The 17076-nt window shown below is 38.3% G+C and overlaps 3 protein-coding genes across 4 annotated transcripts in view; 2 read left to right on the top strand and 1 right to left on the bottom strand.

Moving 5' to 3' along the window:
• LOC121019813 (acyl-coenzyme A synthetase ACSM4, mitochondrial) overlaps window positions 1-8225 on the top strand; it is a 20877-nt gene extending 12652 nt beyond the window's left edge. The window contains exons 6-13 of the mRNA XM_040459624.1: window positions 1282-1361; window positions 2800-2923; window positions 3625-3705; window positions 3838-3939; window positions 4405-4532; window positions 4631-4730; window positions 6412-6531; window positions 8139-8225. Of these exons, the coding sequence (XP_040315558.1) occupies window positions 1282-1361; window positions 2800-2923; window positions 3625-3705; window positions 3838-3939; window positions 4405-4532; window positions 4631-4730; window positions 6412-6531; window positions 8139-8225 (822 nt within the window). The remainder of the gene's footprint in view (window positions 1-1281; window positions 1362-2799; window positions 2924-3624; window positions 3706-3837; window positions 3940-4404; window positions 4533-4630; window positions 4731-6411; window positions 6532-8138) is intronic.
• THUMPD1 (THUMP domain 1 NAT10 acetyltransferase adaptor) lies at window positions 5933-17076 on the bottom strand. Of its 2 annotated transcripts, XM_040458841.1 has the most exons (5): window positions 16768-17076; window positions 15282-15456; window positions 13830-14078; window positions 12837-13287; window positions 5933-6369 (listed from the first exon to the last, which is right to left on the bottom strand). In XM_040458841.1, exons 1-4 carry the CDS (start codon window positions 16996-16998, stop codon window positions 12866-12868), a joined length of 1077 nt encoding a protein of 358 aa, XP_040314775.1. In that variant the 5' UTR covers window positions 16999-17076; the 3' UTR covers window positions 5933-6369; window positions 12837-12865. The 2 variants fall into 2 exon arrangements, with proteins under 2 accessions (XP_040314775.1, XP_040314774.1); XM_040458840.1 differs by lacking the exon at window positions 5933-6369 and having other exon boundaries at window positions 9654-13287.
• ACSM3 (acyl-CoA synthetase medium chain family member 3) overlaps window positions 16754-17076 on the top strand; it is a 57597-nt gene continuing 57274 nt past the window's right edge. The window contains exon 1 of the mRNA XM_040458836.1: window positions 16754-16852. The gene's annotated coding sequence lies outside the window, so the exon portion shown is untranslated. The remainder of the gene's footprint in view (window positions 16853-17076) is intronic.

Genomic DNA, 17076 nt, shown 5'->3' with positions numbered 1-17076 from the left:
AAAAAAATCAATTATGCTTAACAAAATACATGTTATTAAACAAACACCACACCTGTGTGAATAAAAGCTATACTCACCCTGTTATTTTGCTAACTGGTCTGACGAGATGGCTTGAGGGTCTTAACAGAAATGCTGGGTAGCATAAGAACTAGGATCTCTCCATCAGGCTAATAAAGTGTCCTAAGTAGATAAACTAAGTTTGCAGTTCTGAAACCTGCATTTTTAAAAATAAGAATAATAATTTTAGTAAAATATTAAATATTGTAGAGTATTTAAGTAAGATACATAGTATACTTATTTTAATAAATTTATTTAACATTATATTAAGACATAGTAATGCTAGTAATATGTTAATATTAATGTATTATTATATTATTAATCTATATTATTTAACATATTAAATAAGTTGATTAAAATAAGACTATTCTTATTTTACAAAGATAGTGTGTATTTTAAAATACACACAAATACACAAAGATGTGTGTATTTTAAGTGCTCTAAAAACTTTACGCTATTCTTAGGTATAAGCACTTACACCTATTAAGAATAGTTGGAATCCAGGGAGCAATTACACATAGTAGAGACGTTCACTTACAGATCAAAAGTTTTTCATGATCCAGAGAGACTAGAAATACATCTTGAAAGCCTTCTCTCAAATGTTTAAGTTTAATACAAACTGTCAATTTATCACTTGGCATAGTCGAACCTCTCTAGAAACAGGAAATCTAAAACGTGAGTATCTCTCTAGATTTAACCTGCCTATGCCATTATTTTTCTTTAAGGAGCTAGAGGGAAAATGAGCCCAGCAAATCTGGGCCTGGAAAATGACTTATGCATTTAATCAATCCACTCGAAAGGACTGGTATCTTTTATAGAAACAGTATTGGGAAAGTTTTGGTAGGTTAGCTCATATCTAGGGTGAGTATTGTGCAGGAATATATGGGCAGGAGGTTTCAAAATTCCACCATGAAAGGTAATTTGCACCCCTGAGGTAGAATCAACCAGTTCCTACTTTGGGGTTGGTCTCAATTTCGACAATTTACTTTTTGTTGAATTTGATTGTGTGTGTCTATTACTGTAACATATATGTATTCTTCCCAATAATTGGAAGTTTCCAATGGACATCCAGTCACTAGTGACAATAAATATTTGCTTTCTCATGCCTAGTAGTGATCATGAGATGAAAACATGCTAATGATAGACGTTGAGGGGTTGCAGACATCAGCTCTGGTTGTGGCCTCTAATGAACCACTTCTGAAACTGTCTTTCTCCATCATCCAGACGCTCACCACTTATCCCATCACGACCCTGTGCAGCGCTCCCACTGTGTACCGGATGCTTGTGCAAAAAGACCTTAAGAGGTACTTGGGCAGAAATCTCCATTTGAACCACAAACAAAAGCTATAGTCCCGCATCACCCCTTCTCAACGCAGGATAGCCCAGGTTTCCTCAGTCTTGCCACTAGTGACATTTGGACTGAATAATTCTGTGTTGTCGGGGACTGTTCTGTGCACTGTAGGATGTTGAGCAACATCTGCCTGGCTTCCACCTACTAGATGCCAGTAGAACCTCCCTCGCAACCATCAAAACTGTCTTCAGATATTGCCTAATCACTTCCCAGTTGCCCCTAAGGATAGCCTCTAGGGGCAACTGAACATTTTCCCAGGGACAACCAGAACCCTGAAGTCTGAGAACCAACCTCCCTCCCCAAATCCAGCTGCATTCATATTGTCTTGAAGAGAAGCTAATGAAGTCTTATGACTTGAAGATTATAATCAATTTATCCAAATCATCTGAACACCTAGTGGACTTGCAATGCATATTTACTTAACTAATACAAATTGAGTACCTGAAGAAAAAGAGAAAGGAAGAGAGAAATAATTTAAGTAGTATAGGCTCACCCATCCTCTGCACCCTCAAGTGTGGATGCCCAGAAGGGAGAGTGCTATGAAACAAAATAAAGCAGATATGAATGTAAGCACCTTGCTCACATTTCAAGAGTAGTTCAGGGCTTTCCAGGATTATTTTGAATAGGCACAACTCCTGTCCTCCCCATTTGACACCTCAATGCACCGGAGCTGGGCTATTCCAGACTTCCTCACTTGAGAAAGTGGGCAGTGGAGTAGTAAGGCCAGTGGTTAACTGACCAAGCTCCAAAGCCAAACAAGTAGGGCTCCACTATTTACTGATAGTGTGACCTCAGACACTCCAGATGACCTTACTAAGTCTCCTTAACTCCATCCACAAGAGAGGATTAAGGGCTGCCTCATGCGGTTGTGGAGAGAATTCAGGGAAATGGCCTACTTGGTGAGATACTTGACAAATGGTAAGTGCAGGGTAGTCAATTCAGCCCTTTATTATATGTGAGGCCTCGAACAACCTCTTTATATTCTCTCAGCCTCAAGTTCCTGATCTGTATAATAAGGATGTGAGGATTATGAGAATGCTCCTAAAGCCCTCACAGCATAGTAGGTTCTTAATTAATGTTAGCTGTTTTATCACTTGGCCCATAATAAGCACTTAAGATCATTATTGGTATTTTCTCCTACCTTCTCCCCTCCTTTAATGATCTGCTAAAATGCAAGCTCTGTCAGGAAATTTTATTTGAATTACTAACATGCCCCACACACCTACAACCATGTCTGACAAGATAGTAGGTGCTCAAAAATATTTGCTGACTGAACTTTCCTACTACTTGTCTTTACTAGCTCATTTGCTTGTTGCTAGAACATACTAATAATGTTTTAGTGAAAGCCACTCAGATTTCTCCCATCAAAGACGCTATATCTACGTCTACAGATATAAATTCAAGAAGCTACGGCACTGCTTGACAGGAGGGGAGCCACTCAACCCCGAGGTGCTGGAACAGTGGAAGGCACAAACTGGACTGGAACTGTATGAGGGCTACGGACAGACAGAAGTGGTATGTTTAATGGGCAGTTTAGGTTTAGCACATTGGGAACATTTCAACCCCAGACTGAGCCCCTGAAGAGTCCCCTTGGTGTTGTAAATTTTTATGGAATTTCCCAGCATACCTTACCTTGCAAGTAACCACCAAAACCTCTGAATTGCCCAATTAGGTTTGGCTAGAGGGGAATTAGGATTATTCCTTCCAGTCTTCCTGCCTTCTTCCCATGCTGGAGAAGTCTCAAAGGTGTTAGGGGTCAGAGAGGGTCAGATTTGAGCAGCTCATCTTCTCAGCAACACTGAGGACCCCACAGAGCCCCAGTGGGGAATTTATCCCAAGGTGCACTAAGTGGTATCCTTAGTCTAAGGAGTAGTTTTCAAAGTGTGGTCCTCAAATCAGCAGCATCAGCTGCACGTGGAAATTTGGTAGCAATTCAAATTCTCAGACACCCCACCTGGCCAGACCTACTGAATCAGAAACTCTGAGATGGTGCCTGGAAATCTGTGCTTGAAAAATGAATGCTCCAGGTGACTCTGGTACACGCTTATGTTTGAGAAGCACTGATCTAAAATAATGTGCATGTGTGTACGTGTACGTGTGTGTGTGTGTGTGTGTGTGTGTGTGTGTATACTGAGTCTTATGTTTTATTGTCATGATATAAATAGCTACAGAAATTGAATTTTTACATCCTTATATAAAACATGTTCTCTCAACAGGGAATAATTTGTGCCAATCAGAAAGGACAAGAAATTAAACTGGGTTCAATGGGCAAAGGAGTACAACCCTATGATGTCCAGGTCAGTTATATCTGTTTCAATAAGGAAAAAACGTTTTACAGTTTTCTACTAGTCATTGTACAACTATTTATAACCTGTTTTCACACTGTAGAAAAACAAATTTAGGAACCTAAATTGTTCCTTTCATTCTAGATTATAGATGAAAATGGCAACGTCCTACCACCTGGCAAAGAAGGGGAAATTGCCCTCAGACTACAGACTACACGGCCTTTCTGTTTCTTCTCTGAATATGTGGTACAAGAATGTAAAATATGCTAGTCACACTTTAATAGAAAAGGTGGTACAGGGAATCATACAGACTTGGGTCCAAATTTCATATCCATCATGTGTTGCTGTGTAAATTTGGGCAAGTCACAAAATCCAAGTCTATTTCATCAACTGCAAAATGGGGAGAATATCATCTATCTCCTAGGAGTTGTGCAAAGATTAAATTCTATGTGTAAGAAACCAGTTGCAGTGAGTGTCCTCAGAAAAGACAACTAGGCAGGCTGCAGAGGGCAGGGAGGGAGTGATAGGGAGTGGTAGAGGTGGAAGAGGGGTTTACTTTTTATTATATTCTTGAACCTTTTGTATTCTACACTAGGAATTACATTTCTTTAAATTAATTTCTTTTAGAAATAGAATGCACAATGTACAAGTCACTCCATGGGTGCCATAGCCCTTTGTCTATTCTGACCAAGAGTCATCTTTGATTCCTAGGACAATCCAGAGAAAACTGCTGCCACGATAAGAGGGAATTTTTATGTCACTGGAGACAGAGGAGTGATGGACAGTGATGGGTATTTCTGGTTTGTTGGTAGAGCTGATGATGTCATCATATCCTCTGGGTTTGTATATTTGCTACTCTTACTCTTAGGAAGTAATTGATTGTCAGGGGAGGTCTGTTGGGTGGTGTAGTGACCGAGGGCTTCTTTTCCTTTTCCAGGTACCGTATTGGGCCATTTGAAGTGGAGAGTGCACTAATCGAGCACCCAGCAGTTGTTGAATCAGCTGTTGTCAGTAGTCCAGATCCAATCAGAGGAGAGGTAGAGTGAATGTCATTAATGTAGCAATTTCATATTTTCAAGTTCTATCCATTTGACCATGTTAAGGAGTGAATCAGGAGTAGTCATGTACTTCTTATTATGAAGCACATGTGCCAAAAATGTATACTAGGCAATCAACTTTACAAATGAGTTGCATCTCAAAGGGGATGTATTAGCATTCTTTTAGAGGCAAATGACAGAAACTCAACTCAAACTGACTTAAGTTTTTAAAAAAAGGAATTTACTGGCTCACACATAAGTGAGGTCTTCAGGTACAGCTACATCCAAGGGTTCATGTGAAGTTAGCAAAACCATCTCTCTCCATCTCTTGGCTGTTGTTCTTTAGGTTGGTTCCATTCGGATTCTTCCTACTTGACAGCAACCACTCCAAATGCACACAGCTTAACAACCAGGAAAAGAGACAGCTCCCTTTCCACCAGTTTCAAGCAACTCCCAGAATAATATTTGCCTATTTTAGATCACATATCCAACCAGCGTGGTCCAGGGAATGGTATATGCTCACTGGCCAGACCTAGATCATATGCCGGTCACTGGAGGTAGGAGTTAGTGTCAACACCACTAGAGAGAGAAGTTAGGGTAATGCTCTGTAGGAAACTCAGGGTACTGTTACTAAAAGAGGAAGAGATGCTACAGAAGAAAAAACAGCAGATTCTACTGTATGTACTATTGTCACGGAAATCAAAATACATTGCATTAAAGGAACAATGCAAATAGGATGTTGTGGCCAGGTTCCCAAACAAGTCCCACAAGCCTACTTTCAACCTATTAAAGGGAATCTGGGGAATGACAGGAATAACCTTAGGTTTAGGAGGAAGCCATGTAGTATGAAAGGGAGACTTTTCCTTTCCTTGAGGAAATTTCTAATAGAGTAAGTAGCAAAATTTCAAAATCAGTTTCTGTATCAGCATCCTCCCACATCTCTTTCTCTACTGCCATTCATATAACTGTGGCCCTCTGCAGTGACTCTATGGATCCCACACTCAAACCTCTTGTACCACTTCCCCATTCAATGAATTCCATTCTTCAAAGTATTTTCCTCCTGCTACCATGGTCTCAATAGAGCTTATTTCAGGTGAACATTAGAAGTAAATACCAACTGGAATCAATGTAGGAATAATTAATAATTTATACTTAACTAACTTCAATAATTAATTAGTGAGCTTTGCATGGTATTCCAAAGAGAAGCAAAAAAAAATATTCAGAGGTAGACCAATCCTTCCTGAGAGTTCATCCCCCAGCATACAAAATCCCTCCACTAAGCCTCCCCAAACCCCTTTCAAACTGTATTCTCAGGGAACTCCATTTGTCCCCCCTACTGCATGTTTCTAACAGTGTAGGTTTGAAATAAGTGGTTATCGGTAAATCAAGGATTACCTATTAGGATTAGTCTGACTGAAATGTCAAATACATGTGGACATGTAAATAAAACTCGACCTTTACCCTTAATGAAACACTGCACTCCTCACACTCAGAAACCATTTGTCTGGAATTAGATCTCAAAACCTCATTTGTAATCCAAGCTTTGTTCAGAGGTGATCTCTGGATTTGCATTCATCACTCAAGCTCCTGTTAATTACAAGTACCTGTGTTCAGCATTGGCTCCAAACTCTTGATATGTCTGAAAAACAAACATCAATATAAATGGACTTTTCTCCTGCAGGTAGTGAAAGCTTTTGTTGTCTTATCTGCACCCTTTAAATCATCCAACCCAGAGAAATTAACTCTTGAACTTCAGGATCATGTGAAAAAATCAACTGCACCTTACAAATATCCAAGAAAGGCAAGTATTTTTGCCCAAAAGTTAATGTATTACCAAACAAGGATCTAAGGTAGTAAGTACATAGAGTTTATTAGCTTGTGACTTTATGTTTGCTCAGTATGTAAGCAGAGGATACCTATTTCAACTTGTTTTGCCCTAACAATTTTGCTTTAGAAAATTTATTTTCAAAATTTGATAAACTAGCTTTGATCAACTCTGCAATACTGAGTAACTACTAAGGATCCTTATAAGACTAATCAGTCCCATTCCATGAGAAAAAAAAAAAATACTGGCAAATTGATTTTAAAAACCACCTGGGCACACCTGGGTGACTTGGTCAGTTAAGCATCCTATTCTTGATTTCAGCTCAAGTCATTATCTCGGCTCAAGTCATGATCTCACAGTTATGAGATAGAGCCCCAAGGCTCCATGTTGAGCATGGAACCTACTTGGGATTCTCTCTCTCCCTTTCTTTCTGCCCCTCCCCATCTCGTGCTCTCTCTCTCTCAAATAAACTTTAAAATATGTTTTTAAAAAGTGAAAACAGCACCTAATTCAACAATCATGGCACTCTTGATCCATAATACCCTTACAAATTCAAAGCACAGGGCTTTAGTATCAAACTGACCAAACTTAAGGCTTAGAAAAATATATATATACTATCCGAAGAAACGGTGGAATCTTTCCTGAAACCTTCTTCTTCAAGGGAGGATTTAAGAATAATTCTATAAAAGGGTGCCTGGGTGGCTCAGGCGGTTGGGCGTCCGCCTTCAGCCCAGGTCATGATCCCGCACTTTGTGGGTTCGAGACATGCATCAGGTTCTGTGCTGACAGCTTGGAGCCTGGAGACTGCCTCAAATTCTGTGTGTGTCTCTCTCTCTGCCCCTCCCCTGCTTGCACTCTATCTCCCCAAAATAAATATATTTTTTTTTAATTTTAATTAAAAAAATAATTCTATATAAAAACATAGAGATGGCACTGCAACTTCCTTCCTTCTCATCCCAGAATACTATTGGTTGATATTGATCCTTAACATGAGAATTCCATTTCAGTTGGTATTTCAACCAAAAGGTAGTTAACTTTAAGAATAGTTACATTTTCTCCATTAAATTTACTAAATCCATGGCAGTTGATTTTCAGAAATGTTATTGGAGAAAATTTTAAAATACAATAGTTACATCTTGAGGAAGGGAAATGAAGAGGATTTACCATGGACATAAGGGGAAAATTGTGTGTACTCAAAATTCTCTCTCAAAAATCTCCCTCAGAAACTGCAGGACCCAGTTCTTAAAAGCCCAAACCCCAAGAATTAACTTGTTTCCTTGTGCATTTAGGTGTGGCCTCTATTTCCCTGGGGTAGTGGAGGCCTAGGTCCAATTGAACTTAGGAGTAAAGGAATTGTTATATTCTTCTGACAAAGCACACAGCCTTTGCACTAAAAACCCATGATGGAGCTCCATTGTCAACTTTACTATATAAACACAAGAATTTCAATGAGCTTGGTGGGCTAAGACAACCCCTAGTCTCAAACTCCATGCTAGAGTTGCATGAAAGCTTTCCCTATTGTACTGACAGCTGGGATTGTCAAAATGGAATCAAGTGTCTCATAATGTGTTTCTGTTAACTAGGTGGAATTTGTTCCAGAACTCCCAAAGACAATCACTGGGAAAATCAAACGCAACGTTTTGAGAGACCATGAATGGGGTAGAACATAGCCTGATAAGAGATGATGGCATTAAGTTGTTAATAGGGCTGCTTTTAGTCCTTGCTTCCTAACAATTTAGTGATTAGTCTCTTAAAATGGTGAAGATTTTTCCTGGTTGAAAAACTCAATTTTTTGTTTTGCAATTAGCCAAAAAATAAATGAAAATCTAAAAACATTTGGGAAGAAAACTGTTATAATGACCAAACTGACAAAGGCAATGCTTTTAATGATTTGCAAGGGTTTAAAATAGCAAATAATTACTTAGAAAAGCACAGTGGACATTGAATTATCTTGTGAATGATTAAGCCAAAATAAAGATTAGAACTATTCTAAAAGTTCAAGACTGAATTTCTTCAAGGTGCTTGGGTGGTTCAGTTGGTTGAGCATCCAACTTCGGCTCAGGTCATGGTCTTGCAGTTTGTTAGTTCTAGCCCCACATTGGGCTCTCTGCTGTCAATGTGGAGCCCACTTTGATCCTCTGTCCCCGATTCTCTCTGCCCCTCCCCTGCTCATGCTCTCTCTCAAAAATAAATAAATCTAAAAATAGTAATTTCTAAGGTCTTTTTATTAGTTATTTAAAATATTAATATTTTATAATCTTTAATTTTATTAGTTTATATTTTAATATTAATATTAAAATAAGGAATATAAATAATCCAAAAACCAAATAAGTGCATTTAATTGACTACTGTATTACTATACCTCCTTTTGAAGCAAATTTGCTGCAAAATATCTAAAGTTTGGATTACTTAATAAGAGTAATTATTCAAGAGCAATTATTAAATGTTTCATATCTTTTTTTATATAATCATTTATAAAAATGATTTATATTTTAGGACAATGTATAATTTGACATAAAAACATCTTTTATGAGGTATCTATTATAAATCAAGAGATTTATGGGGCACCTAGGTGGCTCAGCCGGTTAAGCATCCGACTTCAGCTCAGGCCATTATCTCACCATTCGTGAGTTTGAGCCCCACAGCCCTGCGTTGGGCTCTGTGCTGACAGCTCAGAGCCCAGAGCCTGCTTCAGATTCTGTGTCTCCCTCTCTCTCTGCCCCTGCCCTGCTCACACTCTGTCTCTCTCTCTCAAAAAAAATAAACATTAAAAAAAAGTATATATATATATATTATACATATGTATGTGTATACACACACACACATAAATCAAGAGATTTACTAAGAGGCAGAAAGAAAGAAAAAGCACAGAACACCAATCTTTAGGGAACAAATTTATTTTGATTTTTCTGAAAATATCAGAAACTATGAAAAAAAAAGCTAAATATCTGGCCATAACAAAAGCAAAATACAAATAAAAAGAATATTTAGAAATCATGTTTAACCTTAAACAAACATGTCTCAAAATACCAAGTATAACACCCTATCCTCCACAAAGCAAAACAAATTTACTAAACCACAACACTGGAGTTTTTTTTAGCTGACGTAACTTAAAAACAGAAACAAAAATTAAATGGAAAAAAAAAAAAGAACACTCAATTTCCACCCTGGAATCCTGTCACTTATAAAACAACATGCTCAAAAGTCAGTGACAATAAAGTTATGAAACCTGAAAATGCATCAATGAATGAAATCAGATTCCAACAGAACACAGTGCTTTACAGCTGGAAAGAATAGCTTTTGTCGCAGGTCTTACCAAATAAAAATAAATACAAGAGGATTAAAAACAAACTACTAAATCAAAATCTTTCTGTAGAGTAGCAGCTTTCACAAAGTAAAAGGAACCCAGTTCCACAAACTTGGATGTTCTGTAAGCATATGGCCAATTTTATTCCCAGAGTCCCAAAGTCTTGCACTATCAAAATAAAAGTGTCTTTGTCTTGGAGCAAGTCTGATGAAGGCACCAAAATCCTATCCTCCGTGACAGTTAAAATGCTCTGATCATCCTTTTAAAATGATCTCAACCTATTAAGAGTTAACACTCTAAATATCTAAAGATCTAGAAGGACTTGCAGCCTCATCTGCATTACCAAGGTCCAATCTATAGTCTTTTCCCCTCCCTAATCCTTCTAGTCTGGTTTACCAAGCAGGACCACTAGTTTAGGAGGATAAAAATACATTACCACATTCCCTGGCCATTAAACAGACATAGACATTGGTGAAGGAAGACTCAACATTTATAATACTTATGAACTTTTTAAAACTTAAAAATAAACCCTTCCAGAAGTGAATTTCACAGCCTCTTAATATTTATTTTCAACCTGGACTTCTTATGCAGCCCTCTTTGGTGAGTCTCTTCCAGTTTTTTTCAGTAGTTTTACCCTGGGGGAAACCTTGAAAAAACTTTCAAATTAAGTTTCATGGCATGTGAGTGTCAGCACTAAGTTAAGGATACTCTTATTTCACAGAAATCCTGAACTATCAGACTATGACTCAGAGAGTTCTTTCTCTTCTCCTGGACAAAATCTCGGGCTGAGACTCAGAGAAGGGATTTCGCACCTAGTCATACACAGGTGTTGAGAAAAGGAGGGGAAAGGCTATTTGGTTTTGCAGTTCTTCACAGAGAGTTTTAGTTAAGGCCTCAGACTCGTTGCTATCTTTTCTTCACTCTCATGCCCAAGTGTGTGTGGAAACATTTCAAGAGTTCCTTTGGCGATGTGACTGTTCCAACGAGTCAGTTCCTATCAATCCAAGAATCTTATCACTTTTAAGAAAATACATTTTCTCCAGGACCTTGCAGTAACTTGTTTGTTCATGTAATTAAAAAAAAAAAAATGTCTGCTAAATAGACTAGTGTCTTAGCCATCCTTCATCTCCAAAGCATTCTGCAAAATCTGGCCTAATATTTTCTTGTAAGTACTCTGGCAATTGACCTTTCAACTCAAATATCCTGTTGAGAACTCTTCTGACAAGCCACTGGATTTCTGTATGTAGATTTATGTGCTCTTTGTTCAGATTTGAGCTTTATTTATTTTTAAACATTCCTGCATAAATGGGTCTTTAATAAAGTTAACCATTTCTGCAGCATTATCCAGAACTTTCTTCATTTCAACTCCAAGTGTTTTCTATCAGCACCTCTCTGGGAAGAAAGCAGTGTGCTATAACATGAATGTCAACATTTCCTTTTACCAGAATGAGGCAAAACTGGTCATGGAGCCAAGGATGAGCACCAGGAGTAGAGATGACAGACCTTCAGTCTTCAGTTATAAAGACCCATTAAATTTATATTGCCTTTGTTTTGAGAGGCTCCTCGCAGCAGAACAAGCTTTCTTGAATTTCGTCATCATTCACCAACCTTACCAAGGCTATAGTAGGACAAATATTCATGGAATCTGTTGACTCATCAACCCAGACAGAGAAGCGGCTGCTTTTCAGTTAATTATCCAAACCTCTTTAGTATCAGGAGACATAAATCAATTTATTAAACTGAAAGTGAAGGCTTTTCAATTTCTTATACTGCTTCTTGCCCTCACATTTTAATGTTATGTTGGTATTATTACATTGGTATTATTATTATATTATTAAATTTTTCTAACATAATGCTGCTACTAAAATTTTGCTTTCTAAACCTTTTACTGAATGTGATTTTTTGTTTTTTTAAGATTTTATTTTTAAGCAATCTCTACACCCAACAGGGGGCTCAAACCTACAACCCCGAGATCAAGGGTCACATGCTCTACGAACTGAGCCAGTCAGGTGCCCCTGAATGTGACTTTTTTAAACACAGTTTACTGTTCTGATATTCCAGATGCCATTTAAAATAACCAACATCTTTACTTATCAAATGGCTATGATTTATAGTTGCAATTGCTAGAGCAAATACTAGGTTTGTAAGTTGCATTCCACAATGTACAATGGAAGACAACAGCTTGGATTGTAAATCCGTAAGATCACCGAAAAGTAGCTTTCACTGTAAAGAAAGAATTTGTGTCCCTTGTTGCACTGGCATACCAAAGTATCACAGAAGACTAATTCTTCATCACTAACCTCAACAGAAATGTCTGTATTTCTATGCCTAGAATGGTCCTCTTCTATCTTACACCATGACCTCAAAAATTGCAGCACTGGAACATCAGATTTGTTTAACAAATGTTAATAAAATATAAAATCTGCCATAGTAACTAAGAGTTACAAAGTAACTCTAAGAATCACAAAAAAATGCAAAAACTTCACAAAAAACAATTCACTTCTCACCTAGAAGACCCATGTTTTTGCAATGTTTACAACAAAGTGACAGGGGACAGATGAGTTGCAACATGTAAAAATTCCTTCCTTAGAATGCTAATTTCCCTAGGAGTGTCTCTTACAGAGTTTGTTTACTCCAGTAAGCTAGATGGCAGTGCAGAAAGGGAGGCTGGGGAAAGTAATCATGAGGGAGAGCCCAACATTATCCTCCTGTCACCAATGCAAGTGCTCCATGCAAGTGCTCACCAATTATCCACAGTTTCTCCCAGCTAAACAAAATTCACATAAGCCAAACTGCACCTGGCACATGGGGCTGAAAAGATCTCTAACATAACTGTTAATGGAGCTGCTCAATCACTGTTCACTATTGTGAGTACAGCATTATGCAACATACAAAGTTCAAAACCTATATTTTCAGTCACAATTTTATACAGAATCCTACCAACATCTCACCAAATGCCACCAGAGAAACCTACCTGCAACACCAAATGATTTTTTTTTTTCTCTATGAGAGGTCATTTTCATTTGGCTCAGATCCTTCTGTGACTTGACTTTCAAGTTCAAGATTAGCTCCTCCCTCACTCACCACCTGTGTCTCAGATCTTGGTTTTGTGTGCCCCAGCTCCTCATTATTTTCTGGTACCACTTGCTGGTTATTTTTTCCTTCTGCTGGGTCATTTTGATTTGATTTGTCACCAGATTCCAATTTAGCTTCTTTCCCATTTCCTGCTTGTGCTGGCTGCTTTGGGTTAAGCTGTGATGGGTCCTTAGCACTCTTAACCACCTCCTGGAGATTATACTTTCTGAACAACATGTAATCTGTCACAACACTCAGGCAACAGACAGCTTTAATGATTTCTACTACCACTGTGTACTGTGGATTGGTAAGATCCACTTTATTTTCCGAATTGAGGCTGCCTACTATTCCTGTAACAAAAAGAATAGGGAAACGCTTAGAGGGAGAAGGGTACCATGAAGCTTGACAGATACAAACACAATCTTTCAACTTTCCATTTGGGACTTGTTAAAAGCAATATACATACTAGTCTATGCTTCTACATGGACCTCAGTCAAACTCTGTGAACTCTTTCAATAAATAAATACAAATAAAATCCTGAAATATTTAATCAGAGTAATTTTTTTTTCCAAAGAAAATTCAATCTTGATTTGGAAGACTTAATATCTAACTACCAGAAAGTCTCATATCCAAGTCTGTTAGGTCTGATATTATTTTAAGGACTTTTTTTTTTTTAAAGTAATCTCTGTCCCCAATGTGGGGCTCGAGCTCACAACCCTGAGATCAAGAGTCACATGCTCTACCAGCTGAGCCAACCATGCGCCCTTATTTTAAGGACATTTTAATATACTTGTTTTATATCCAAAAATATAAGCCTTAAATCTTAAAAAAAAATTCCTAAAAACAAGTTTTACTATTACATACAAACGTAAAATCACTAAAAGAAACATACCTGCCAATTCTTTGATAACTTCTTCTCTATTCATGTGGCTGTTATTTCGAGATTTATATACAATCTGAAATGTCCCTTTGTTTGGAGCTTTAAACCAGGGTTCCAAAAATGTTTCTGCATATTTTTTCATGTCTTCTAAGAAAGCCTTGCATGTGCCCGAAATAGGTAACATTCGTAGAATAACCCGAGTCTTCTTCTTCTTGGTTTTATACATATCCTGAAGAATATGATGTACCAATTTCTCAGGTTCTGAAAGAAAAGAAAAAAATCAGCAAAAAAAGAACAAGAATATAAGCTCTCAGACATTTTAAAACCTCTTCAAACTGTCCAAAATGAATTTTCATTGTCAGCAACCTACATCAACAGTATAGAAGAAATTATCACGATGAACATTAATAAGTCTAATCAAACAGTTTTTCCAACTTTCTTCACTGCCTATGATTACTACTATATCTAATATGTTAACTCTTCAGCATTACGACTGCTTTCACTAAAAACAACAGTTCATGAAGACACTGGAGTTAACATTTTTGTGATGTCTGACTTGTCCAAACAAGACCATATTGTTTTCCTATAACAAGAGCAACTACCAACATATTGTTATTAAACAGCAGTGTTTTTTGTTTTTTTTTTTACAATAATAAACAAAACAAAATCTGCAAGTCACTTTAAAAGATTTAATTAAGGGGTGTCTGGGTGGCTCAGCAGGTGAAGCATCTGACTCTTGATTTCAACTCAGGGCATGATCTCACTGTCATGGGATCGAGCCCTGTCTGGGTCTCTGAGTTGAGCATGGAGCCTGCTTGGGATTCTCTCTTTCCATCTCTCTCTGCCCCTCCCCCTACTCACTCTCTCCAAATATAAATAAACTTAAAAACCACACATTCAACTCATCCATTGATCAAATTTGTACAAAAATCCAGATCTCAGAACTCAGAGGAGCCCCAAGACCATGAATTACACAAAATCATCATATGATCCTTAGGCCACATCCTGACGACATACAAGTCTATTTGGGGCTACTCAGTGTTTTCAATACTTTTAAATTAGTTAACTACATTAAAAAATCTACAAACTTCTCCAGATTTCCACCTTCTTTTCAAAAATCAAAAGACCTGGCTCTATTAGGACTACATTCCAGATGGTTAAAGTCATTCCAAATTGGCTGGGGCTGAATAGCAGCTGCTTCTTTTAGACAGAACTTGTACTCTTGTTTCACCTAAAGTTACACGCAAAGAAAGTGGCAAAGCCAGGTTTCCACTCTTAAGCCAATGTTATGTTCACCACACCATTCTACCTTTCCATATGCTTAGTGCTAAAACAGTGTGAAGAAGATCAATCAAATTATTAACTGAGCCGTGACCATGAAGCCACTTTTTAGGCAGTATTCACTAAGATAAGGAGATGTCTAGATATTATAGGCTCAATAATCTTAAGGCTTATTAGACACACCTATCCCAAGTGTCCTGATGAAGACTACATTATTTGCTCCACTCTCCACTGACTGGAATCTTCTTAGCTTCATCTCCGTAGATGCTTTAATGTCACCAACTTCTTTCTTCAAGGCAGCCTCCATATCATCATCTTCTCCCTCACTTCCAGAGGGCTGCTGATCTTTGTCTGTAAACTGCATAAAATTAATGAGCAAAAATGCCAAAACAGCTCATGTTAAAAGCTGTAACTATATATTTATGTGAAACCTCCAGTGGCAGATGGATCAATACTGACAATAAAGCTTTTTATTAAGAAACTGACACATCACTCCCTACAAAATGTAGAGGAAAAAGGAAGTTCCTTCAGACTGGGGTACATATAATTTGAAAATGCTTTCAAAAACATCTTGACACTCTGGGACACAGGGAAATGTGCTCACCAAATGAATTACTTCAAGGTAAACCTTAAATCCCATCACTAGGTATCTTTGTACCTAATGAGACAGTCTCCTTTTGGTGAGATTAGACCAACCTGTTATGGCATTAAAAACCCTTATCTCTATTCTACTAAGGAAGAGGGAACAAAAATAGTTTGAAAATTTGCTCAAGACACCAGTGGAGACAGGACACTAACTTGTTGCCTCGTTCTCTGCCCCACCAATGGAGTTTGCCAGTCAGGCACCAGTAATAATTATACCCATTTATGGAACCTTTATTATTTATCAGGATGTATTTATATACATAAGGAACTTGTCAGCCAACATTAAATATACTATCATTTATTCTTTTTTATCTAGCTCAGCAGAATTAAATAATACGCCCATGCCGTAGATCTAGTAAATAACAGTACTTGAATCCAAATCCCCTCTGTATTATCTATCCTCCCCCTTTTAATTAATTCAGGTGTTTCTGTATTAGTCCAGATCTTATGCCAATAATATAAGGATTTCCAAACTGTGTTGAGACAATTAGATCTTAGATGGAATTGGTACAAAAATTTTTGCTTTTTAAAATGTATTTATACGTGCATTTGAGAAATAACTGGCACTAGTACTAAACCCACTATTTCAGACACAATGCTTAGGACAATTATTACAACCATGGCGTAGATGGTGGTAAGATATATAAAAACTATGACGACCAATGAAGTTTCCCCTGTGAATTTGGACCGTTTACTTAACCTACTTGAGCTCCAGTGTCCTCGTGAATATTACTTCACAAGTCTACCGTAAGAAATAAACGTTTCTTTGAGGGCTTCAGAAACACAACACGTGGATCTCAGAAGCAATCTATAAACAGGAGCCCCTGTGATTCATAATGGGAAAAACCCCTCAAATGGGCAAGCTTTTCAAGCACGCGACCCGGCAGCGATCTACAACTCAGACTCCGCGAGATGGCGGGAACACAGACCAGGCCACAAAACTCGCGCACGCGTAGAAGACAGCCGGCCTTCCTGCATTCCTTTCTTTTCTCACAGGCCCGCTTACCCTCTCTGGGGCTCGTACCTTTTCCGGCCCGTACATGTCGTCGCCGTATTCGTTGAGCAGACTGTAGGCCTCCTCCACGCACTTGCGCTCATTCATGTTGCAGGTAATGAGAATGCCCTGTAGCCCGGGTTCCAGCTGCCGTGGCCCACCGCCGTCGCAGCGCCGCGCCCGCTTGGCCTGCACATACTGAGCTTTCCCTTTGCGCTTTCCACCGCTAGACTGAGGAGGCGGCTGGACGGGGGCCGCCATGGCGCGCGAGAACCAAGGCTAGCGAGAAACAGCTTTCTCCTCTATTCCCGGCTTCCTCACCTCTGCTGACGCCAGCTG

Source organism: Herpailurus yagouaroundi, unplaced genomic scaffold (genome assembly GCF_014898765.1).
Source record: "Herpailurus yagouaroundi ecotype Mexico unplaced genomic scaffold, PumYag 222, whole genome shotgun sequence".
Lineage (NCBI taxonomy): Eukaryota > Metazoa > Chordata > Mammalia > Carnivora > Felidae > Herpailurus > Herpailurus yagouaroundi.
This window is presented reverse-complemented; position numbering and strand designations above follow the sequence as displayed.